The following is a 24741-nucleotide window of genomic DNA, read 5'->3' on the forward strand; positions in this document are numbered from 1 at the left end:
GGCTACTGTAGAAAGAATGTCTAAGAAAATAAAAGAAGACCCAAGAAGAGTGCTTGATAAAGCTTAATAATAGTGGAAAGCACTGTTGAACAGAACTCGCACCACAACAACACAAGACCAAGAAATGGTGCCTAACTTGAACGGTAGGAATTACATATTATTTTGCTCGTGGAAACGACACTAATTACAGCTGATTTTCAGCGACAACCCCTTTTTTAGACGCCGGTCAGGGGTCAAAATACCCCACTGAGACTCCCACTTTTCAGTCGGGGTGTCAAACACACGCTTCCACGGCTCGTCAAACGCCTCGAACCAGTACCATCCAATCTGCGGCAAGTCCTTGGCCGTGCACACCCAGTCTTGTAGGAGTCGCTGCTGTTGCGCTACACCCGACTTTGCAGCGCCGTGTTGACCACCTCCACTGGGCCATCCAATCTCGGATATCACAATTTGGGGTATTTTTTCGGCTTCTGTAATCTCGTTGACGACAAATGACTCGAGGAAATTGAGTGTCCAGGTGGTCGCCTCAGACACTTCAAGGCCTCCAAAGAATGGATGGATGTTGGCTCCTAGAATATCCACATTCGAGGCCATGTACGGAGACCATTGAGAGCCCAGCTCGGAGGTGCCCACGGGGATTGTGAGGTTGCGAAGCTGTAGCTCCGTCCGCACTTCATGCATGTAGCCCACAAGTTTGGCTGGCGCGAGCTCGCCGCGGAAAAACACCTCATTACCCACCATGATGGATTCAATCAAATGGGGGAACTGCTCAGCAGCAGTGATTGCTTCAGCAATCTGCGCAGCGCAAACTACAGGGTTGCCGTTGATCCACACTCCGAGAGTCACTTTCATATCTACCTTGAGGGAATCAATCGCCCGTAAAACGTACAGGGCTTGGTCACAGCTGGTGCCGTAAAGTCGGATCCGCTTTGTAACACGAGACAATGCAGCAACATCCAAGGTCACTTCCGTCTGGTTGACTCCACATTGGGATGTCATGACGTTCTGGGGCGAGTAGCCAATGCCGTAGAGAACGTTGTGCAAAGAGGTATCCGACAGAATGCTTGCGAGCTTGGCTGCATCTGTCAGGGTATCGATTCCAATGGGTAACATGCCGCCGTCGGTTCTTTGGGTATCGTTGTGCTGTTTGTTCTGGTTGACCAGTCCTTGTTTTTGATTTGATCTTTCAAGCCGATGGATGGTCGAAGTCATACCTACAGTGATGCCAATCAGCACCGCTGCAAGCACGCAACAAATAACTAGTAGGAGTTTGTTGCGTCGTTCGGCATGTCGCTTCTCGTCCTCTGTCTTTCGTATCAGGTGTCTGGCGTTGTTGTTGCGCTCGTCTCGTCGTTTCTGAAAGTCTTCGAGCTCCCACAAGTACTCGGGGTTGGAGCTAAAGGTGGGCTGTGCGGAGTGGATGTTGGCAGTGCGAGAGGCCATTTCCACCTCGTTCTTGTCGTCAGTGCTTTCGTTGCCATCTGCATCGTCTTCTCCACCCTCGCCCTTTTCCACGTCCTTTTCGGTGCTGCTGTTCTTGGGGTCGAACGTGGGAGAGCTGAATTTGATGTCGAACCCCGGGTTGGAGTTTGCATTCTTATTGGGGGCCACTGCAGTTGCCACGTCGCCCAGAGGAACAGCAGTGTTGAGGTACTTGTTGGCGATGGGCGTGGGCTGGGGCGTCGTGTCGCTGTCTTCGCCGTCGTCGTCGTTGTCGTTGCTGTTGTCGTTGTCGTTGTCTTCGTCGTCTTCAGTCCTTTGCACCGACCCGAACGACGACGAGCGCATTGTCGACAGTTGTGTCGACGTGCGGGTATCCCAGGTATCAGTTGCTGCTCTTCGCAGCGGGTTCTTTTGTGGCAGAAAGTCGATTCGGGGTGTCTGCGGCTGGACGCGAGAATGGGAACGGACGGGGGCAGGAGTGTGGGCAGGTACGGGAAGCAGCCGACGCCCGGGCGGCGGGGTAGGTCTGATTCCAGCTACTGCGGCTGCCATCTCTGCGCTCTTGGAGCGCTCCTTGTCTGGGTGCACCGATGGCGCTCTGCTGGAGACGGCATGGGCGGGCACCGTGTTGGATCTGTGTACGCTAGAAACGCCCGTGTTGGGGGCGGTTCCGTAGCGTAGCGGCACGGCCTTGCGCACAAACATGGAGCTTGAGAGGTCGGAAGCGACCGCAGACGGCGCCGTGGCCGTGGCCATGCCGGTGGAGGCCGTGTTGGCAGCATCGGGGAGATCACGCGAAGTTCCTATGGGCAACAGGTGGCTCCGTAGCAGGGGTCTCTTGCGCCCCTTGTCCTGGCTATTGCCCTTCCTTCCTATGGGGAACATGGGTAGCAATGGGCAGTGTAGAAGTAGAGCTGGAGTACAGACAAGCTTGTAGGGTATGTGCAAGTACAGTACGAGGTACGTTGTAGCAAGGTGGGCTTCTTCTGTTGAAAAGAAGGTTGGCGGTGCGGTGCCACTTCCTTGGAGCGATTGTGTACAGACGCAGAGCGATGGGTAGAGTATGTACAAGGGAGTCTAAGATAAGACGGAAGATAATTGTATTGTATGTACTGTACTGTACTTGTAGTATGTACTGTACTTGTACGATATTATGCGATTAAATAATAAATTAATCCAAAAATCCAAATTAATCAGCTCCGAGATGAGGTGAGATCCACACATATTTAAAAGGTGTTTACCATTGATTGTTTGAGTACAGTGCGAGTATGTACGATACAAAACAGTATATACTGTACCTACGATACAAGAACAGTATATACCTACGATACAAAAATAGTATATACCTACGATACAAAAATAGTATATACCTACGATACATACAATAACTGTTTTTCAACTACGATACATACAAGAACAGTACATACCTACGATACAAGAACAGTGCATAGATAAATAACTTCGATACAAGTACAAAACTAGTACAATATAAGTATATGCTGTAATCTAGTTGTACTGGATCAAAAAGAGGTTGAAAGGTCCATCTCCAAGCTACTTGTACTATAGTTACAGTACAATGTCACTGATGTTCATTCCATCAAGGTAATGTCGACAATGTTTGTGAGTAGAGGTGGACTAAAGCAAGTATAAGAACGTCTAATCAGACATTGCGTGTATCATTGCAGACCATAACCAGATGAGCTGCTTGTTTTGTACTATTACAAGTATCGTCCAGTCCAAGTATCGTCCAGAAACTACTGGAATGCCCAATTTCAGTTAAAAATCTCATCCCGTAATTTAGACGAGCTGCTTCATCCAGAGTGGTCACACGAATCCCCATCCGGTTCAAATCTCTGGTTCATTCCAGGTAGCTGCCCCCTTTTCATTTGCCACCAACGTTTTACCATGATTTACCATGGTTTACCTACCTAGCTCCTTGCCGCTCCTGGTATGTGCGATGCCTTCGAAGCTTGTCCGCAGAATCTCCGAACGTCGTCGGCCTTTGCAGGCTTGCGGCATATGAAAATGCTGGGGTAGGAGGTGCACCACGAGTGCACTGAAAAGAAGAGAACAAAACAAAAAGAGGCAATACGGCTGACACTTTGTGGCAGTGACGTGGCCGTTGCGGGGGTAAAGGACACGTCCAAGCCCTCCCGTCGAACGACCAGCACTTTGCCCGTCATCTTAGCCGCCCACCTCACCGTCTCACCACCTCACATCTCACCATCTCACCTCTCACATCTCACCGTCTTTCCCGGCACCTTACCCGGCAGCTGCTTGGTGGCGTTGCTATCACTTCCCGGTTGGACTGCCTCGGCTGAAAAGTGAGACCCCACAAAAAGCTAAGGTGCAAGGTTTGGTCTGGGATCAACCACCGACCGCCTCGAGCACACAAGGTTATATGTCATTAAATCCTCTCCCAACGGCAAAAACCCCAACTAGCAGCCCAGGCGCTTTTAAGACCCCTTAACGCCGCCCCATTACAGTACGATAGGATACTGCACGAGAAGGCCTACATCAAGACATGGACCATCTCTCTCAAGCAGGTGCAGACCCGACCAAGCGCAAGGCCGACTCGCAGCCCATGGTCAATGTGGTGCCGATCCAGCCTTCGTCGGTGGAACGATTTTCGCCCTATCCCGTCAAACAGCGGCGAAAGCGCGTGCCCAAAAACTGCTCCTCGTGTCTCAAAAGTAAAACCAAGTGCGACCGAGAACGCCCGTATTGCGGCCGATGTGTGGAACGAGGCCTGACGTGCGAATACGCCTGCGAGGCCGACGTTCCGTCCATGGCCGGACTGCTGGCCGACAACAAGCGACTCAATGAAGACCTGGACCGGCTCAAGCGACTCATGGACGATGAACATGTGCTGGAAGAAAGCATGCCGTCGCTGGTCATGAAGAACATCATTGTGAAAGATACCAAGGACGCCGAAGAACTGCCCCAGGGCTCGCCAGAAGAACCCCAGGAATACAAGGAGCCGTCCAGAGACGATAACGTGGGTATAAACAGATTGACGCTCATTGGACACACAGGCAGCAAACTGTGGTCGTCGTCGCTCATGAGCGTCAACCCAGGCTACCACTGCGCCACCATCTATGGAAACGTGGATATGACTTCGGATTTCTGCTTTGGAGGACAGGTCCAACAAGAAAGGCTGAAAACAACACCGGCGTACCCCATTCATAACCCCGAGTACCACCCGGTGTCATCAGTGCTGCTCAACTACTTTTTCCAGCATATTTACTACTTTTGGCCGTTGCATCACGAGCCTTGGGTCAGAGACAAGTTCCAGCTCATCATTGACCAAAAGGCGGAACTCAGTAACGTGTCGCTGGTCTTGTCTGTCTTCTCTGTCGCAGCCTATGCACTCAACGATGAGACGCGACTCTATCTTCAGGGCGTTTTGCCTGCCGGCGGAGCTATTACTGTTGATAACATTGCAGACTCCATTCATTTGGCTGCCCATCAGTCTCTGGATGCTGCCTGTATGATCAACAGACCCAGTGTGGAGACTCTGGGTTCTCTGGTGATGCTCCAAGTGTCTGCCTCCATCAGGTCGCCTCTTGGATGCGTCACTACTCCTGTCTTCGGAACCATTGTCGACCTGGCCTACTCTCTGGGTATGCACCGAGACCCCTCAAACTTCACCACAGACCCTGTGGAGGCCGAGTTCCGACGCCGAATCTGGTACGAAATCGTCGCACTGGACCGACAACGAGCTTCACATCTTTTCAGACCAACTTTTGTGTCTCAAAACTCGTACGACACTCTGTCTCCTGGTAACGTTGAGGGCGACAATATCATTTTGGCAGGTGTTGTTGTCTACCGAGCCCTAGCAATTGAGGCATTTGTGCGTCGGCTGGTGTTTTCGTCCAAACCTGTGTCTTACAACTACATTCTGTCTGTCGATAAACATCTCCAAAGTGTGCTTGAGAACCGTTCGTGTGCTCGATTCCGTGTCCCTGAGGATTTTGCGACGGTCAAAGATCCCAAGGTTGTCCCCACACGTCCCTTTCCCCAGGACGAAATCACAGCAGTTATCATTGAGTGTATCCTGCTGAGATCCATAATGATTCTGCACAAACCCTTCATGCGGGCTTACAGATGTCCCCACTACACTGAGCACTACCACAAGTCGTACCGGTACTCTTTCATTCGGTGTTGGGAGGCTGCTCGTCGAATCTCGCAGATTGTACTTGCTCTACATGAACGTCCCCATCTCACCAGCAAGTACACCTTCCTCACCTCTGGTGTATGTTTGTACCACGGTATTGACGCCACCTGTCTCATTGGTCTGTCGTACCTGCACTCCAAGTCGGAGACCGACCCCAACAGTAACGGAGATATGATCATTCTGCAGCGAATGAAGGAGCTGATTCGAAAGCTTGTGCCTACGTCCATTGTGGCGCGGGAGGCCAACGCGCTGTTTGAGCGAATGTATGCCGTGATTCACAAAAAGTTTGCCAATAAAAAATCAGCCGCCAGCGTCACAGGAGCCGGCTCTCGATCGGCATTCAGAGGTCCCACGGGACACCAACATCCGATTCCTGACCAGCAACAGCAGCAGCAGCCGCAGCAGAAGCAGCAGGGTGCCGGAGGGGATGTAAGCCAACCTACTCCTCCTTTTGTTCCTCATGACGCTTCTTCCACATCTTCGGTATCATCTACGTCCCCCGATGTCATTGCAAACCAAATGCTGCGACCGCCGCTCATGTTTGCCCCTAACAACAACAATCCCGCCCCAACAGACGGCTCCGAGGAGTTTGATATGCAGTTTTGGGAAGGCTACTTCCCGTCTCTGTACTTCCCCAATCCCCCTTCTGGTTCCAACTTGCAAGCCGACCCGGCTCCTCAGGAAGTTAACAACAACGATCTTTTTGGCGAAATTCCCAGCGAGCTGTTTTTCCCCGTCGAGTCCTGGGTGGACGGTCAGCAGAGTGGCAAGAGTGTCATTTTCTAGTCTCTCTTCTGCATTATTTATTGTGTAATTAACGTGTATATTTACTTTCTGAAAATTAGTGCTACCAACACGGATGTTCGCACTTCCATTGACGATGTAGTACATACAAGTGGGGGGGGTTGTCCACTTCCTGTATATTTTCTTCAAAATTACCCCCGCAATTACCGAATCCTGCCTACAGTAATGCTACGTACTTGTTCTGTTGTAAATAATAATATGTGAGGAGGTGTCAAAACAAAGTGGCTGAGCGAAAAAAAAGAAAAAAAAAAAAAAACATTTGCAGTGCTGTTGAACCGCTTCTACATGCGAGAGACTGTACAACCCTTCAAGGTGGCTATCACAGACGAGCACGTAGGTACTGGGCACTCGTACAGAGCGCGTCTCCTATGTTACCATGCATACAGGAGCGTCAGGAGCAACACACATTTTCGAGGGGATGTAATATCAGTCTGTCGATTTTTTGTCATGCGTATTCGCCTAATAATCGACGTGTCGACTTGAGTCATGTCAGCGCTGTGTATTAGTCTATAGCTACTTGTAGAATACCCGGTACTTGTACGGCTATTTAACCACTTGCGGGACGGTCCAAACAAGACTGTAGGATTAGCTCTGGTATCAGGAGTGGGCCAAGCCTATTTGACGTGTTTGGACGCGTTTGTTATGCGTTATTCTTAGGGGGGGAGCGTCGTTTTGGGGGGCGCCGGGGCGCGTTGTCCCGACAACAGCGCCAAACTCTAAATGTGCGTGATGATGTTTTGTTTCAGCTGGATTGGGAACCAGGGCCAGGTCCAAAACACTTTCCTGAAAATACTCTGCAACACACATCCTTACATGACCAACAATCTCGAGGCGGAAAACGCCGAATTTGCCGCCAAAAAGTGGGTGTGGGTGGCCGACCCGACCGTGGGCTTCATCAAGGGCTTCGTGGTCTCCGAGGAGGGTGACAATTACACCGTCAACTGTGGAGATGAGGTGAGTTTGTTGTGGTGACGATGGCATTGGCAAGCAATTTTCGCAGAGGAAAACTAACACAGAACCGCGTGGTCAAGATAAATGACACAGACAAGGTCAACCCACCAAAATTCAACATGGCCAGCGACATGGCCGAGCTCACGTTTCTGAGTGAAGCTGCCGTCATTGCCAACCTAGCAAGCAGATACAAGAGTGACATGATCTACGTGAGTACAGAGCCACCCGAGAACCGCCGGAGGCTGACGCCTCTGAACAGCTGGGCCTTCTAACACAGACATACTCTGGGCTTTTTTTGGTGGCCATCAACCCCTACAGATCGCTCCCCATCTACGACAAAGACACCATCAGGAGCTACCGCAACAAGCACAGAGACGAGGTGCCTCCGCACATTTTCGCCATCACCGACCTGGCGTTTCAGAACATGATGGAGGCTCATGAGAACCAGTCGATTCTGGTGACGGGAGAGTCGGGAGCAGGCAAGACTGAGAACACAAAGAAGGTGATTCAGTACCTGGCGGCCGTGGCTCAGGAGGGCAAGCATGCCTCTGCCGACGACTGCACGTTTGAGGACAAGATTTTGCAGGCTAATCCGATTCTGGAAGCGTTTGGAAACGCCCAAACTGTGCGAAACAACAACTCTTCTCGGTTCGGAAAGTTCATTCGCATCGAGTTTGAGCGAGCTGGCGCCATTGCGGGAGCTGTGATCGACTGGTACCTGCTGGAAAAGTCTCGAGTCATTTCACAAAACTCTCGTGAGCGAAACTACCATGTCTTCTACCAGCTTTTGTCTGGAGCCAGCGCGGAGCTCAGAGAACAGTTGCTGATCAAAGACAGTGTCAACCCTGCAGACCACTCGTATCTGAAGGGCAGCAACTACGAGATCCCCGGTGTCAACGACAAGGCCGAGTTTGGTGTGCTGCAAAAGTCTTTCCAGATCATGGGCTTCACCGACAAGGAACAGCATTCCATTTTCCAGACCCTTTCTGCTATTCTCCATTTAGGTAACATTGAGCTAGCAGGCGAAGGCACGCGAGGTAGTGGAGTCAACCAGGCTCGCCTCGTGGACATTTCGCAGGCTGAGCGCTTGTGTCATCTGCTCGGAATCTCTACCCAGCAGTTTGTCACCTGTCTTTTGCATCCCAAGGTGAAGGCTGGCCGCGAGTGGGTCCAGCAGAACCGGTCGACCGAGCAGGTACGGTTTTCGCTCGACTCACTGGCCAAGTCGCTTTACGAACGAACCTTTGGGTTTATCGTCGACCGAATCAACACATGTCTCCAGAGCGGCGCCTCAGATACCCAATTTATCGGCGTTCTGGATATTGCAGGTTTCGAAATCTTCCAGGTCAACTCGTTCGAGCAGCTGTGCATCAATTACACCAACGAGCGGCTCCAGCAATTCTTCAACCACCACATGTTTGTGCTTGAACAAGAAGAGTATGCTCGAGAGAACATTGAGTGGAAGTACGTCGATTTTGGACACGATTTGCAACCCACCATCGATCTCATTGAGAAACCCAACCCCATCGGTATCTTCTCGTGCCTTGATGAAGATTGTGTAATGCCCAAGGCATCCGACAAGACCTTCACCGAGAAGCTGCATCAGCTGTGGGACAAAAAGTCGCCCAAGTACAAGTCATCGCGGCTCAAGCAGGGCTTTGTGCTCACTCACTACGCTGCTGACGTTGAATATTCAACCGAGGGGTGGCTGGACAAGAACAAGGATCCTCTTAACGCCAATGTGATTGAGCTTCTGGTGGAGTCTTCCGACTCCCATATTCGATGTCTGTTCCAGGAGGAGGCCAAGGAGGCCGCTCGAGAGACTTCAGCTAGAGGCAAGGGAGGCAAGAAGGGAATCTTTAGAACGGTTGCTCAGAAACACAAGGAGCAGCTGAACTCATTGATGACCCGGCTGCAGGCCACACATCCACATTTTGTGCGATGTATCATTCCCAACCACAAGAAGCAGCCGCAGTCGCTGGATTCTCTACTTGTATTGGATCAGCTTCGATGCAATGGTGTATTGGAAGGTATTCGAATCGCCCGGTCTGGTTTCCCCAACCGTCTGCCATTTTCAGACTTCAAGTCGCGGTACCAGGTGCTTGTTCCAATGCCCCAAGGTTTTATGGACGGTCAAAAGGCTTGTCAGCACATTCTGTCCGGTCTCAAGATGGACACCAATCTCTATCGGGTTGGTCTGACTAAGGTGTTTTTCAAGTCTGGCGTTCTTGCCGAGCTTGAGGAGCAGCGAGAGTCGTGTGTTCGAGATGTGATTGTGCGCTTCCAGTCTCTTGCCCGAGGCTGTATGACTCGACGAAAGTTCCTCAAGGCCCAGCACAGACACGAGGCTGCTCTTATTATCAAGAAGAACCTTTCTGTGTACCGACACCTCAAGGACAACAAGTGGTGGAAGCTGTACGTCAAGATGCGGCCTCTTCTCGCAACTTCCAAGGACATTGTTGAGCGACGTGCCAAGGATGCCGAGGTCAAGCGTCTGGAAAAGAAGATGGCCGACATTGTGGAGACCAGAGACAGTCTTGATGAGCGGTGTCGGAAGGCCGAGACTGAGCTTGCCAAGATTGAGGAGAAGCTTACCTCTGAGCGAGCCACAGCTGCCGACAAGGACGAGATTCTCAGGAGGTCACAGGAGAAGGAGGCTGAGCTTTCCGCTCAGTTAGAAGAGGCCTACGAGGATTTGGACCAGCTGGAGACCCAGATGGAGGAGCTTCTGGCTGCTAAGAAGCGAGCTGATGAGCAGACAGACACTCTCAAGAAGGAGCTTGACAATGGTGCCAAGTTGCTGAGCAAGCTGGAGTCTGAGAAAACAGATCTGGCCACCAGTATGGCGTCGATCGAGAAGGAGCTTGCCGAGGCCACTGAGAAGCACTCTAACCGTTTGACCGAGTCCGAGTCACTCAACGAACAGCTTTCCATGATCCGAAACTGCGTTGCCATGCGAGAAGCCAAGATTGAGGAGCTAGAGAGTCGTCTGGAAGAGTCGGAGAAAGAGCTGGGGTCTCGTCTTGCTGCTGCGACTTCTGGTTTTGATTCTGCCAACAGACGGATCCGAGAACTCATCCGTGAGAACAAGGAAGTCCGAGACCAGCTGGCAGACCTGCATGCCACGTCGTTCGGCTATGAGAAGCTTGTGCGCAAGAAGGAACAGGAGCAGGCAGTGCTCAAGGCCGATCTGGACCGTCACGTGAAGGACCTGGAGGACATTTCTCGGCAGAAGCAGTCTCTTGAAACAAAGCATGAGTCTGTCTCTGCTGAGCTGGCTGCTGCCAACGAGGAAATCAAGACTCTGTCTGCCAACCACGAGCAGCTCAAGCAGGAGCTGGAGACTCGTCGACAGGAGTCTGAGAGCGAGGAGAAGCAAAAGGCGGCCCAGATGATGCTCGAGACCGAAGCTCTCAAGGAGGAGCTGGCCAAGGAGCGTCGTCGACGAACCGTGGCTGAGTCTGAGGCTTCCAAGACTCAGAACGAGGTGTCTCGAGTCAAGTCTGAGCTCTCTGCCAAGTCTTCTGAGGTTGAGGGTCTTCAAAAGTCGAAGCAGTCGGCTGACAAGGAGGTCAAGCGACTTCAGAGCCAGGTCGAGAAGGCCCAAGCCGCCCAGAGTGCTGCTGAGCGGGCTCTTTCAAAGGTTGAAGCCGATCTCAAGGTGGCCCAGGACGAGGCAGCGCATCTGACGCGTCAGGACAAGTCTCGCGAGCTGTCTCTCAAGTCGCAGGTAGAGAGTCTGAGAAACGAGAGTGCAAAGCATCGCACTTTGAACGAGGCGCTCACTGCTGATGCTGGTTCGTTCAAGACTCGTCTGGACGCTCTAGCAACTGAGAAGAAGGCTCTGACTTCTCAGATTGCCACTCTCACTTCTGCTTCTGGTGCCGATAAGGACCAGCTGGCTGTTCTGCGAGAGGCTATTGATGTCAAGAACAACCAGCTGACCAAGCTGCGTTCCCAGGTCGAGGCTGAGACTCAAGCTCGTCTGGCTCATGTCTCTCAGTCGTCTCAAGAGAAGCAGCAGTCCGATGACCATGTGGCATCTCTCAAACGAAAGCTGTCTGAGCTGGAGACTGTGTACAGTACCGGCGAGAAGCAGCGAGAGCGAATGGCCAGAGAAATCGAGGATCTCAAGCATCACAACACCCAGGACCACAAGTCTGCTTTGTCGCAGGAACGGCTGGTGACCGAGCTCAAGGCTGCTCTTGAAAAGGAGCGACGAGAGCGATCCGAGACTGCTGTTCTTCGCCGCAAGTTGCAGAGCCAGGTTGATTCCTTGACTGAGACTGTGGAGCTTCGAACGTCTCAGGTTACTGCTCTTAACCGAGCTGTCCTTGGTCCAAACAAGCCCCTTCCTTCCGACCCCGAGTCTCTGGAGAAAGCTATTTCGTCCACTGTTGATCTTGCCACCCGCCTTGAAGAGTCTGAACGTCGATGCAAGGCTCTTCAGGATGGCAAGCAGCTTGCAGAGGAGCAGTTCCGAAGTGCCAAGCAACGATGGTCTGCTGATACCGACAACCTGTCTTCTCGACGATCGCATGAGGACATCAACCTGACCTCGTACACTTCTCCCTCCAAGACCAAGCGTCCTCTTTCTGTTTCTGCTGTGTCTCATCTCAACAGAGACTCCAATGGAATGGATGCCAAGTTGAAGGAGAAGCTTGCTGCTGCTGAGTTAGCGCTGTCCCAAGCTCTTGCCAAGAACAAGCTTCTGGCCAAGGAAGCTGAAGAGGCACGAAGCCGATCTCATGTCTCTGCCCGAGACATGTCTCCCGAGCGTCCTTCCAGTAAGGCTTCTATCTCCAGCAAGCCTGACATGAACTTCCAGCTTGAAGCCGAGCGGTCTCGAAACCGTGATCTTCAGGAAGATCTGCAGCTGTATAGACAGCGGGCCGAGGAGTATTACGGTAAGATTGAGTCTGCCGAGATTGCGATTCTCAAGTCGTCTCGAGCAGAGGAGTTTGCCAAGCAGCGGTGCCAGGAGGCTGAGAGCGAGCGATCACAGCTTCTGGCCGAGCGTCAAAAGGCCGAGACTGCTCTGATTGAGCTGCAGGCTGAGGTTCGGGGTCTGGAGAACCAGCTGGAGGACAAGGAGATGGAGGTGGCGACTCTTCGGCGGTCCCATAAACGATTGGAGACCGAACAGGGTCGGGGTCTTGAGGGTTCTAAGAGCGAGCTGGCTGAGCTGACCAAGACTCTGGCAGCCGAGACCAAGAACGTGTCTTCCCTAAGACAGCAAAACATGATGCTGCAGCAGCAGACTGATGCTATGAAGCGTCAGCGGGAGCTTGAGCAGTCCGAGGCCAAGCAATGGCGCGACGAGCACGACCGGCTGGCTGCACAGGTGCACGACCTTCAGCAGCAGGCCCAGGCTGACGAAAAGGCCAACTCCGAGGCCCAGAAGCGGGTTGCTTCGCTGCTGTCTCAGGTTCAGAATCTGCGAACCACCATGGACGAGATTGCCACTGACAGAGACCAGCTGCTCAAGGACAAACGAGCTCTTGAAAGCCGTGTGTCTACCATGGCAGTTGATCTCGAGAGTCTTCTAAAGAGCCACGGTGAGACGCCTCTCTCTCGAACCTCCTCTCAGGTGTCTTCCACGCAGCTTCGAACTGCTGAGAAGTCTGCTGCCGACGCTCTGGCCGCTCTGGAGCGTGAGCGCAGGGTGATGCAGACTCAGAAGCGAGAGTCAGAGCAGCAGACCAAGGAGCTCAACCTCAAGATTCTCGATCTCGAGTCAAGACTTTTGTCTTCTGGAGGAGGGGATACCGAGGCCCTCAGAAAGCGGGTGTCTCAGCTCGAGAAAGAGCTCCAGCAGCAGCAGTCGGATATGCTTGCTGACCTCAAGTCGTCTCGAGGAGGTGACCGTCAGGCACGTGAGCTCCGGGATCAGCTTGATCAGCGTGACCAGCTGGTAAAGCGACTGCAGGAGGAGTCTGCCAAGTCGGAGGCCAAGGTGAACCGACTGGTGGAAGCAGTTGAGAAGGCACAGGGAAGCGAGTCGCAGTACCAGGTGGTGGCTCGACGGGCAGAGCGAGAGTCTAGAGAGCTGCGAGAAAAGTCTCTACGGCTGGAGAAGGATTTGGAGAACTGGAAGTCACGGCTGGAGGCGTACGTCAACAACAACTCCAACTTTGAGCCCTCCTTTGTTTAATCGTTCATTTCATTTATATTTAAATACATTATACCCATGACAAGCAGCCGAAGCGGAGCGGTTGCAGAATGTAGACTTGGTAGAATTGCGTATAAATAATCTCTTGTTAGACTTTAGTTGACTTAAAAAAAAATGGACTGGGGGATTGAATGCCGTGTTCCACATTTTGTAGAAAGTGACCAATATACAAGTCAGAACAAGTACTTTTGCGGGATGGAATAAATCTATGAGGCTAGATAAAATACCCTTTTGATAGTTATTTTATATGAATTATGAGATTTTTAGTAAATATCTAACTTCCATTTTTACTCGGACTTTTAGTTGGAAGGGTGCGAAGATGATACTCCCAAGAACTGTATATACTGTGTCTATTAGGAGGCGACTTTAGATGTACAAACGGGGCTGTAACAGCTCAAAAAAATATGCCTAAATCGATAAAATAACCAAAAAAAGAGAGCAATAACTCAAGTCTGGTTTAATTTTTATTATATATTTTCATATTTGTACAGGTACAGTACCTGGCACCGTTTCAATCTCACTCCATCCACTCACAAATTTTAAGTTCATTTCACACTACCATGTCATAATCTGTGAGACGCATGACAAACTCTGGGCCAGCACTTTTCCAACACGCCAACGACCATGTCTACTCGAACTGAGCGAGCATGTATGCTCTGTGGAATCGTCCAGCCGCTCAAGGTGAGTATCACGTGACCTGATCTATTGTTTCACCTACTAACCCAGGCTTTCATTTCCAAGGGATGTCCTAACTGCGATTCGGTGCTCGACATGAAGGCCGACGATAGTCTGACACAGGACTGCACCAGTCCATGTGAGTATGAAGAGGGACGACAATTGATGGATCTTTTTGTTTGAAGCTTTGACTAACCCCCAGCATTCGAAGGCCAGGTGGCGCTCTGTGACCCCAGCTCATCGTGGGTGTCCAAGTGGCTGCGAATCGACGGCTTCCAGCCCGGTCTGTATGCCGTCAAGGTGAATGGAAAGTTGCCGCAGGACATTGTGGATGATCTGAAGAGCAAGGGTGTGGTTTACCGACCTCGAGACGGCTCTGCCCAGGATTAGCATGTATTTATAAATGGATGTATATTACTAAGCCAATGTATTCTTCAAGCGCACGCACATGGTGAAGAGGGGTCCAAACTCTACACATGGACTACCACGAGTTGCTCCAGCTGAAGGCGTCAAAGTCGGCCAAGAAGGGAGGCAAGGAGACGCTGGCCGAGCTGGACGAGTGGCGTAAGCAGCTGTCTGATGACGTACGAGAAAACCCCCGTGCTCTGACCCACGGTGAACTCGCCAAACTCATGACCTGGAAGCTGAAACGCGGCACGTTCCGTCCAAAACTGCAACAGCTCGCGGAATCGAACAGGGCCGAGGAGGTGGAGCAAGTAACACAAAAAGCGGCTCATCTGATTGCAGGTGACGAGATCATCGAAGCAATCAAGGTCTTGAGTGAGCTGAAAGGCGTGGGTCCGGCTACGGCGTCTCTGTTGGGGTCTGTCATGAGCGTCAATGTGCCGTTTTTCAGCGACGAGGCGTTTGCGCACGTTTGTCCAGGTGTGAAAATCACGTACACGTTGAAGGCCTATGAAAAGTTCCTGAATGCCATTGTGGCATGGGGTCATCAGCGAGATCTCAATGCCGTTGAAGCCGAGCAGGAAGCGTGGGTCTTGGGTATGAGAGACAAGTATGCTGATAAGGGAACAAACAAGACCGGTAAAAAGGAGCAGGAAGATGTGAAGATAGTCAAGACCAATGAGGAGGAGAAGGAGGAGAAGGAGGAGAAGGAAGAAGAGCGACCCGCGAAACGACGTCGTAGATAGACTCAACGGCCTAGGCTAGAAGAGATCAAACAGCCATCGCAAGACCGTCGTTTGTTACGTCGACAAACAAGACTTTAAGCCACAGAGTCTTCTGTCTGCTTGCACTTGTACCTATATGTCTGTCATGTATTTATTCATAATGTACTTGTTGTCATAGTCCAACATGTCCTCGGGTCTACCCTATATACTCCATCCCGGCCCTCTTCTATCTATGCATGCAACTAATGTTCGATCCCCTTCAGTTTGGGAATGATCACCTCGATTTGATCCGTCTTGCCAATCTTCTCCAGTGCCTCGTAATTGGCCGCCGTGAACATTGGCGGTTCTTCTCGGAGAGGCATGTACTTGTTGAGAAGCACGTTTTGGATCAGCGAGAAGCCCGACGATGAGATCCAGTACAGACACACGGCTGTTGGTGTTTGTGCGGCGATGCTGAACAATGCAATGGCTCCGACACGGGCAAAGTTGGCCATCATTTTGGGCAGTTTGGGACCCTCCGACCCCGTTGTTCCCATCGCTTGGGCCTGTGCTTTGGTAGTCAGTTCAACGTTGAGCAGCGTGATGATGCCCACAGCGGCCGGAAGCACTCCCGAATGATCCATCATGAGCAGATCGGGGAACCACAGCGCTCCCTCGGTGCCCATGCTCTTGACAACAGGAATACCCTTGACCACGGTCCATCCACACATTGCTCGTACTGCCAGCGACATTGTGATCCAGATGGGCAGCTGGACGAGCGGTCCGATGAACAGCGACTTCCACATTTCGCACCCGTGCTCCTTGTACAGCTTGACCCGTCGTTTCCGGCGTTCTTTCATGGCCAGCATTTCGATCTGGGGAGCCGTTAGAGCGGTCTCAGCCTTGTTGGCGTTGAAAGCCAGCTTTGCCCGCAAAATGGGTCCCAGCGCCGATATCAACGGTCTCAGCTCGTGTTGTTTCTGTGCTCGCAGCCGCGTTGAAATGGCTATCGGAAGAGTCACGGTAGATCGCAGAGTCAGTGTGACGAGAGGAATGACGGCCCACCACGGCAAGCCCGAGAAGTCGTGGATGGCGTTGAGAGCGGTTTCCACGGGGCGCACAATGTCCACGGTCGATAACTGCCGCACCGACGTCCTGCGAGTTGCTGAGCCTCGGGCTACCAGCCTTCTTGTCGTTGTTCTGAGCATTGATCAAAAAAGTTTGGACTGAAAGTTGGCTCGATGTTTAACTACTGCACAGACAAACCGTGCATATTGTGGGTCATGTAACGAAACTGGGTTAACTACATGCTCGAGTACAATGACAACAGACCCAACTAAGTAGTTAAGAGGTGTTCAAAAGATCTCCATATTACAGAAAAAAAAATTACAAATAGAGAATAAAAGAGTGAGACATGCGGTAAGTACGATTATGTCAGATGTGTGTTCGATTCTATAACGCTACATGCCCACTTGATTGTCATCGTTATCTACTATCTATGTACATCACCACCAGTTCTTTCTGGCCTCGTTTCGGGCTCTAGAGGAAGTGTGAATTCCGCCCTTGGACTGCTTTCCCAGTCCGTACTTGGCCAGCACAAGCTCCACGTCTCCGAACCATGCTCGCACTCCGTTCATGACAACTGTGGGCTTGCCGCTGCCGTTGCCGGGGTTGTTGGAGTTGCCGGTCAGCACCCGCTGGGCTACTCTCTTGATGTCCTTGACGGTCAGGTTTTCAATGTTCTTGCACATTTCCGTCACGGGCACCGTTCGGCCATGCAGCTGGATCTGCCGGCCCATATCGTCGAGTTGCACCACCTTGGACTCGAGCTGCATCAGCAGAGAAGACCGCAGCTGGTTCTTGGCTCGCTCAACCTCCTGGTGAGTCAGACTGCCCTCGCCCTCGGTGAAAGTGAGAGCCAGCTGTCGACCAATAACGTCAGCCATGTAGGGAGCGGCGTTGGGGACACACGAGGCAGAGATTCCAAAGATACCGGAGTCACTGTGATGGTAGTTGAAAGCCTGGCACGATTCAATGTAGCCAAACCGGTTGAGAACATTGAGATAGAGTCGCGAATACATACCCTTTCCGGGACCTCCTGCGGAAAAGGAGCCTCCTCCTCCGAGCAGAGTCTGCAGACAAGACAGAGCGTACACATCAGGATCATCAGCGGGAAGACCCTCGTAAGCAACGTGAATGTGGGCAAACTCGGTATCGGCAGCGTCCATGAACTGCTCGCCTCCAACGTAGACACTGGCGGGGTTTTCGAGCTGCTTATCGGACCGCTTCATCCATCCAAAGTACTTTTCGGCCAGCTCAATGGCGTTCTCCTCAGGCACTCCCACAAAACCCAGAACAAACCGCTCGGGATGGTAAAAGAGATCCCGGTACTCGTTGACGGCCCGGGCGTTGATGTGGGGAAGCTGCTCGTAGGGACACACCAGAGGGTTGCCCAGAGTGCCGTCGTATGCAGTCATGTGGACCACCTCAGGCAGAATCAGCGAAGGCTCCTTCCACAGCTGGTCCAGCTCGAACTCCATGGTCTTCTTTTTTTCGCCCACGTCCTCCTCGGTGATCTGGGGCACAATCACGCTTTCGGCCAGCAGCGCCAGAGCCGTCTCTACGTCCTTGTTGAACACTGTGGCCTGGTAAATGATGCTCTCTCGGGCACTGGAGCCGAAAAAGTTGCCTCCTAGAGACTCGATGGTGTCAGCAACCTCGTCGGCAGACCGTCGCTGGGTCGCCTGCTTGAATGCCAGTCGATCCATGATATGACTGACGCCACTGAGGTTTCGGGGCTCGAACCGGGAGCCTGCATCGACATAGAGACCCAGGGCTGAGAAGAAGCCTGGGGAAGGTCGGACTGCGACTCTCAGGCCGTTGGAAAGAGTGTGGATTTTGGTGTCGCCGGCTTCGGTCGAGTATAGCCGCTTAGAGGCACCCACATTGAGTCGAGGCACACGTTTGATTCCCCGAAGCATTTTTTTTGTGTGTGTTTTGTTGCGATAATAACCCAACTGAAATTTCATAGCGATGCGTCTGCGCTAGATACATAAGTCACGTGTTGGAGAGGGCAGACAGTGGATTATTGGTCATATTCGGAGGCATGCAGGTCTATTGGTGGAAATCCGATATTTCTCGGGTGACAAAAATTCCACCCGATTTAATGGTTATTTTTTCTCTTTTTTCCCCCCTCTCCTTTCAGCCATTCTACACCGTTCAACCCCCAGAATTCCCCATCATGACAGACATGACAGACGCAGTTTGCCACTTTCTAATTAGTGGGCTGTTCTGGACTGTGTGGATGGGAGAAATGACTAAGGTGCCCGTATTGTAGTTACTAATGGTGGCTTAGTAATCAATATGGGGTCCAACCAGCTGCAATTTGGACGAGATTGGGCCAGGACCAGGTCTTAGTTCAGACGATGACATGGCATGGTACCTTTTGGGCGGCTAAAAGTGACACCGAAAGGCAGAGAAGACCGACAAGACACTACAGTATACTATTTGTCGTTATTGTCCCACTTTTCTAAAAAATCGCAGTTTCTCTTATCGTACCAATTTAGCCCTCCATCACTGGTGTACGAATATTACAGCTACAGTATCGTATTACTTGACTACGATAGCTGCTGCCGCCATGTCAACATCTTACCCACACAACAATGTCAGATATACGTCTCTACGCTCCATGGACACAAACGGACATTGTGTATATATATATATACATGTCGAGTCTTGCACTTGTCCATATACTCTGCACCATCTGTCCTTCTCAACCGCAATTATGTCACATCACCAATAAGAGAGCGAAAAACCGGTGCTTCTCGATACATCGGCTATGGGCGCCATTGCGAGGGGAGACCAGACATGGTGGAAGCACATGAGGGCGGGGGGCCGATGCCGGTGCTGGAAAGTCGAGGTTTGCAAGCTGCATTTCGACAAACTTGCGGTTCAGTCACACTCCAACAACCTGGTAACTCCACACAAGCCACAAATCCGTTGTACCGTTTCAGCTACACCGCCACAAGTTTTTTTCATTTTGAGCCACAACCTGGATTTCACATCAGACATGAACTGATTAGGCTCTGTGGGGGGGGATGGCACAGATAAGCAGTTGATGTAGCAGAAGAGAGGGGTTGGGGCGGATTCTCGAGACTCCATCCTGTTGTTTTATCACGTGACTTGTGTACTTGTGTGCTTGTGGCTCTTTCACTGCTTCCGTTGCATTTGAGCCCCTCCAGTTGACCCAGACCCTCCATGGAACACGTCTCTAAACAAGGTTTAGTTTTTCCAAATGACTGAATACTCCGAAATCAGTCGCAGAGAGACTTAACACACTCCACCACAAATGTCTCGAAAGTTTGAAATTTCTGTGCCCGCGTCCTCGGCCAACATTGGTCCCGGTTTCGACGTGCTCGGCCTCGCTCTGGCCAAGTTCCTCGTGATCAACGTCGAAATCGACTCGTCCAAAACCTCGGACCGAAAGGACCCCAACAACTGCATTATCACCTACGAGGGCGAGGGAGCTGACGGCGTTCCTCTCGACAGTGACCACAACCTTGTCACCCGAGTGGCTCTCTACGTTCTGCGATGCAACGGCATTAGATCTTTCCCCTCGGGCACCTTTGTGCACGTCAACAACCCCATTCCTCTGGGTCGAGGTCTGGGCTCGTCTGGAGCGGCTGTGGTGGCTGGTGTCATGCTCGGAAACGAGGTCGGAAAGCTGGGCTTCTCCAAGCAGCGAATGCTCGACTATTGTCTCATGATCGAGCGACATCCCGACAACATCACCGCAGCCATGATGGGCGGCTTTGTGGGTTCTTACCTGCGGGAGCTGTCTGCTGCTGATCTCGAGCGAGTGGAGATCCCCCTTGCTGAGGTTCTCCCCGAGCCTGCCGGAGGCCGAGATACCGGCCTTGTACCCCCCGAGCCTCCTCTCAACATCGGACACCACATCAAGTACGACTGGTGCCGAGAAATCAAGGCCATTGTGGTGATTCCCAACTTTGAGGTCTCCACCGCCTCGGCCCGAGGAGTGCTCCCCACTGCCTACACTGCTTCAGATATGATCTTCAACCTGCAGCGACTGGCCGTTCTCACCACCGCCCTCACCCGATCGCCTCCCCAGGCCGACCTCATCTATCAGGCCATGCAGGACAAGGTCCACCAGCCCTACCGAAAGACCCTGATCCCCGGTCTGCCTGAGATTCTGGCCTCCGTTACCCCCAAGACTCACGAGGGTCTGCTGGGCATCTGTCTGTCTGGCGCTGGGCCCACCATTCTGGCTCTGGCCACCGACAACTTCGAGACAATCGCCAAGGAGATTGTGTCGCGATTCAACAAGGAGGGCATCGACTGCCGATGGGAGGTCCAGGAGTTGGCCTACGACGGTTCCAACGTGAAGCAGCTCTAAGGTACGATGGCGTTGACACTCTGTTAGGGACACTCATGGAGGAAATGAGACCTTTGGAAAGGAACATGTGTAGATAGGATAAAATACTTCTTCTTGGTAGTGAGTGGCCAAAGGTCACGAGCGAACAGGTAATGTAGATGAAGAGGACCTCCAATCTGGGGATGGTTCATGTTCGATGGTAAGGAGCATGTTCGATGGTCAGGAGCATGTTCGATGGTCAGGAGCATGTTCGATGGTAAGGAGCATGTTCGATGGTAAGGAGCACGTTCACTGATGTCCTTTCAGTGTGTTTGCCTTAACCTTCAAGAGACTCGATGCTTTAGCTAAGGGCTGGCATTACAGTGCAAGCATCAGAAGCAGTACAATACCTGTAATGATGAGGGTCTCGATCAGCATCAATGTTCTCTGAAAGTGTCCATGTAACATGTTCCATCCTGAAGACTCGCAGCCACCAGAGTCTTTCCACGGCACACGCTCCTACCTCCATCTCATCACTGTTCCAGCTTACCTAAGCCATCTTGTCTTGGGCCAAGCTAAAAAAGAATAGACCGTCACACGACTATTCGCCGCAGTAGCTCAGCATCCACCCTCCATTGAAACCTAACTGAAAGCTAGTGTAGCAATGTTGCGTCGATCCAATTGAGTGGTAAGAAGTTGACAGCACTTGTGGCCAGCCAGGGGAGACCATGAGCTTCTAGCATAAGTCGGAGACACGGTTGCCATCATGTCTCTTTTTGTCTGTAATGTACCACAGTTGCAGACACCTCTTGTGTTTGGAGAGCCGCCGCGGCAAATTTCTTACTTTGTTACTCCGTCCCTCTCGCCGTTGGACATGCACCATTATCGTCAGCGTACATGACGGTGGTTAGGCCGGGTCATCTCTAACCGGAGACGACCTATACGGTACATGCAGACGCTGTGCGATTAGCTACCATGCGAGAGAAGGATGTAAAGTGGCTCTACAGCGACACAGAGGCGGGGGAAATTGTTCGAATTCCGTGTGGAGTCGATTTAGCGAGTCCCGGCGTTTCGCCTGTTTGTCTCACGTGCCCCGTACCTCTTTTCGTTTCGTTTGGGCGCCCCCAAACGGATTGATCCACAAGCTTCTTTCCGCCTCAAGTTTTTAAGGTGGAAATTTTCTTCATCGATAAAAAAAAAACACAAAAGAATACAGAGCCTCACAGCATCAAAGAGAGATGCGATAAAAGATGAATTGGCGCCGAGCAGGCAGCTGGGAAGCCTGGAACGAGATTTGAACGACATAGAACTCCCCGTGGGTCCCTACTGGAGCTGTTTCCGCACCCATAGACGCCCATCCACCTCCCATTCGTGGCTGGCCAAGTCACATGACCTATCCAATTAGGCTCCAGGGAGGTGCATATAGTGCATGAGATTTCTTTGTCCGATTGAAAAAATTTAGGAAAGTTTGTCTAGAAATTTTGCAGGGCGAAAAATCTAATAAGAAGGGCAGTAAGGGCACTTTCTCCTCCTCATCACACTACTCCATTACACAAAAAATTTCTATAATGGGTTCTAAATCTGCTTCCAAGGGCGTTTCCAAGCCCTCCAAGACTGACAAGAAGTCCAAGGTTTCTTCCAAGAAGGCCGAGGCCATCGAGAAGTCCATTGCTGAGCTTTCCAAGAAGAAGAAGGACGAGTCCTCTTCCGAGTCCTCCGACTCCTCCGACGACGAGGATGAGGAGATGAGCGATGCCTCTTCCTCTTCCGACTCTGACTCTGACTCTTCTTCCGACTCTGACTCTGACTCTGACTCCGACTCTGACTCTTCCGACGACGAGAAGAAGGAGGACAAGAAGGTCGAGGAGAAGGTTGTCAAGAAGGCCAAGAAGGAGGATTCTTCCGACTCTTCTGACTCCGACTCCGATTCTTCTGACTCTGACTCCGACTCTGGTTCTGACTCCGACTCTGACTCTGACGACGAGAAGACCGAGGAGAAGACTGAGGTCAAGGCCGAGACCAAGGCCGAGCCTGCCGCTGAGCCCGAGGCTGCCGCTGAGCCCGAGTTCAAGACCGTCTTCGTTGGCGGTCTGTCTTGGAACGTTGACGACGACTGGCTCACCAAGGAGTTTGCTGATGCTGGCGCCGTTTCCGCTCGAGTCATCACCGAGAAGGCCACTGGTCGATCCAAGGGTTTCGGATACGTCGACTTTGCCTCTGGTGCTGACGCCCAGAAGTGTGTCGAGGAGTTCCAGGACAAGGAGATTGACGGCCGAACCGTTCGACTCGATATCTCTACCAACGTTCGACAGACCCCCGAGCAGAAGCAGCGAGACCGATCTTCTCAGTACGGCGACCAGCTCTCCGAGCCCGCTGACACTCTGTTCGTCGGCAACCTGTCCTTCGACACTAACCGAGACGATCTCTTTGGCATCTTTGGCGAGTACGGATCTGTTGTTTCCATCCGACTCCCCACCCACCCTGAGACCGAGCAGCCCAAGGGTTTCGGCTACGTCCAGTTTGGCTCCGTTGACGAGGCCAAGGCAGCCCTTGAGGGTCTGTCCGGCTACGAGTACCTCGGACGATCTTTCCGACTCGACTACACCTCTCCCAAGCCCGCTGGTGGCTTCAACGGCGGAGGACGAGGCGGACGAGGTGGCTTCGGCGGTAACCGAGGTGGCCGAGGTGGCTTCGGTGGTGACCGAGGTGGACGAGGCGGATTCGGCGGTCGAGGCGGTCGAGGAGGCTTTGGCGGCCGAGGTGGCCGAGGCGGCTTCAACACCGGCGCTAACACCGCTCCCCTTGGCGAGTTCAAGGGTAAGAAGACTACTTTCTAAGCATCTCCCACTTACACACCCCCCCCAAAAAACAGGACTTAACATATAGAGCATTGTATTATTCTTAACGATATGACAAAGAAACGATAACGTAGTTCATGTGAGATAACATGTAGGCCATGTGAGATAACCCTCTGTCTGCACGGTTACTGGTGATCACTGGACAAAGACTGTTGTTGCGTGCTAATAACCATATCGTTCATAGACAGGCCGGAGTACTCAGTGGCATATGCTTGTACTTGTATCTATGAGTACGTACATACTGTACTGCTGTACTTACCTAGCGGATCTACACGCTCGTACATTAGTAAGTGAAGAGCTGACGTTGATCTAATGGCCTTCATTGCTGTGAATCTACGGTTGGAGGAAAGGTCGTGCGAGAACAGTACATACTGTACTTGTAAAAACGTTCCTGGACTGACGTTTTGCAGAAGGCGTGTACGTACAATCACTACCATACACCGTACATCATACTGCCATACTGCTGAGGGTGCTAGAAGGGTAAAAGTGGTAGAGCTGAATAGCTGAGCTCGTTAATATAACCCATTGTTTTTTCTTTTATCAACTGAGCGTGTAACCCCGATAAATCAACCCAGCCACTATTCACACTAACGCCGGATGTCACGCTGAATGGTAGCCAAACCGGGGCGTCAAGTGGACTACTGTAGCACAAAGCAATCTAACAAATCAAACCCGACTGGTTGCAATGTGACATGTCTCGGAACCCCGATAGGTCACATGCATGCTTATCGCATCTTATCGCATCTTATCGCATCTTATCGCATCCTTCATCGTCGCCGCCTGACAACGTGAATAGGTAGTTGTTTCTGCATATTTGGGGGATTCTGTTGCAGGCAGCCCAAGTCGCAAAGATGCATATAATCATGGTATCTATAGTACAGTAATAGTATGCAGGCATTTCTGTACATGTTCCCATGCCATGCTTGTACTGAATTACTAAAAGATCATGTCACAGGGTCCTAATTACTGTGTGAGACTGTCCAAGCTAATTCTGCAGTGCGAGTATGAGTACATACTTGTACGTGATGTACTGTACGAGTGGTGGTACGAGAATTACTGTACGGGATGTACTATACGAGTACTTGTCGTGAATTACTGTGTCAGTACTTGTTAGGTGGCACGCTCTCAAGACTTCATGGATCAGTACATACTCGGCCCAGCCTTTTACGATTATCAAGTGA

General features: G+C 51.7%; 11 protein-coding genes across 11 annotated transcripts; 7 read left to right on the plus strand and 4 right to left on the minus strand.

Moving 5' to 3' along the window:
- Positions 1–180: 180 nt before the first annotated feature.
- On the minus strand, positions 181–2328 carry YALI1_F17788g (uncharacterized protein; the record flags this gene model as incomplete). The annotated part of the gene is made up of 1 exon (XM_505367.3): positions 181–2328. One exon carries the CDS (start codon positions 2326–2328, stop codon positions 181–183), a length of 2148 nt encoding a protein of 715 aa, XP_505367.3.
- Positions 2329–3103: 775 nt separating this feature from the next.
- Positions 3104–3350, minus strand: YALI1_F17797g (uncharacterized protein; the record flags this gene model as incomplete). Its single annotated transcript, XM_068283385.1, has 2 exons — positions 3104–3227; positions 3274–3350. 2 exons carry the CDS (start codon positions 3348–3350, stop codon positions 3104–3106), a joined length of 201 nt encoding a protein of 66 aa, XP_068139486.1.
- Positions 3351–3967: 617 nt separating this feature from the next.
- YALI1_F17805g (uncharacterized protein) lies at positions 3968–6406 on the plus strand (the record flags this gene model as incomplete). Its single annotated transcript, XM_505368.3, has 1 exon — positions 3968–6406. The coding sequence occupies one exon, from the start codon at positions 3968–3970 to the stop codon at positions 6404–6406; it is 2439 nt and encodes an 812-aa protein (XP_505368.3).
- Positions 6407–7144: 738 nt separating this feature from the next.
- YALI1_F17836g (uncharacterized protein) lies at positions 7145–13529 on the plus strand (the record flags this gene model as incomplete). Its single annotated transcript, XM_505369.3, has 3 exons — positions 7145–7378; positions 7441–7584; positions 7653–13529. The coding sequence occupies 3 exons, from the start codon at positions 7145–7147 to the stop codon at positions 13527–13529; spliced, it is 6255 nt and encodes a 2084-aa protein (XP_505369.3).
- Positions 13530–14171: 642 nt separating this feature from the next.
- On the plus strand, positions 14172–14612 carry YALI1_F17907g (uncharacterized protein; the record flags this gene model as incomplete). The annotated part of the gene is made up of 3 exons (XM_002143075.3): positions 14172–14228; positions 14274–14361; positions 14425–14612. 3 exons carry the CDS (start codon positions 14172–14174, stop codon positions 14610–14612), a joined length of 333 nt encoding a protein of 110 aa, XP_002143111.1.
- An 86-nt stretch (positions 14613–14698) lies between these two features.
- Positions 14699–15373, plus strand: YALI1_F17912g (uncharacterized protein; the record flags this gene model as incomplete). Its single annotated transcript, XM_505370.3, has 1 exon — positions 14699–15373. One exon carries the CDS (start codon positions 14699–14701, stop codon positions 15371–15373), a length of 675 nt encoding a protein of 224 aa, XP_505370.3.
- A 221-nt stretch (positions 15374–15594) lies between these two features.
- Positions 15595–16539, minus strand: YALI1_F17930g (uncharacterized protein; the record flags this gene model as incomplete). The annotated part of the gene is made up of 1 exon (XM_505371.3): positions 15595–16539. The coding sequence occupies one exon, from the start codon at positions 16537–16539 to the stop codon at positions 15595–15597; it is 945 nt and encodes a 314-aa protein (XP_505371.1).
- Positions 16540–16836: 297 nt separating this feature from the next.
- Positions 16837–18360, minus strand: YALI1_F17949g (uncharacterized protein; the record flags this gene model as incomplete). The annotated part of the gene is made up of 1 exon (XM_505372.3): positions 16837–18360. The coding sequence occupies one exon, from the start codon at positions 18358–18360 to the stop codon at positions 16837–16839; it is 1524 nt and encodes a 507-aa protein (XP_505372.3).
- Positions 18361–18766: 406 nt separating this feature from the next.
- Positions 18767–19441, plus strand: YALI1_F17953g (uncharacterized protein; the record flags this gene model as incomplete). Its single annotated transcript, XM_068283386.1, has 1 exon — positions 18767–19441. One exon carries the CDS (start codon positions 18767–18769, stop codon positions 19439–19441), a length of 675 nt encoding a protein of 224 aa, XP_068139487.1.
- Positions 19442–19679: 238 nt separating this feature from the next.
- On the plus strand, positions 19680–20744 carry YALI1_F17962g (uncharacterized protein; the record flags this gene model as incomplete). Its single annotated transcript, XM_505374.3, has 1 exon — positions 19680–20744. One exon carries the CDS (start codon positions 19680–19682, stop codon positions 20742–20744), a length of 1065 nt encoding a protein of 354 aa, XP_505374.1.
- Positions 20745–22270: 1526 nt separating this feature from the next.
- On the plus strand, positions 22271–23539 carry YALI1_F17988g (uncharacterized protein; the record flags this gene model as incomplete). Its single annotated transcript, XM_505375.3, has 1 exon — positions 22271–23539. The coding sequence occupies one exon, from the start codon at positions 22271–22273 to the stop codon at positions 23537–23539; it is 1269 nt and encodes a 422-aa protein (XP_505375.3).
- Between the last annotated feature and the right edge of the window lie 1202 nt (positions 23540–24741).

Source organism: Yarrowia lipolytica, chromosome 1F, assembly GCF_001761485.1.
Source record: "Yarrowia lipolytica chromosome 1F, complete sequence".
In the NCBI taxonomy this organism is placed as follows: Eukaryota; Fungi; Ascomycota; class Dipodascomycetes; order Dipodascales; genus Yarrowia; species Yarrowia lipolytica.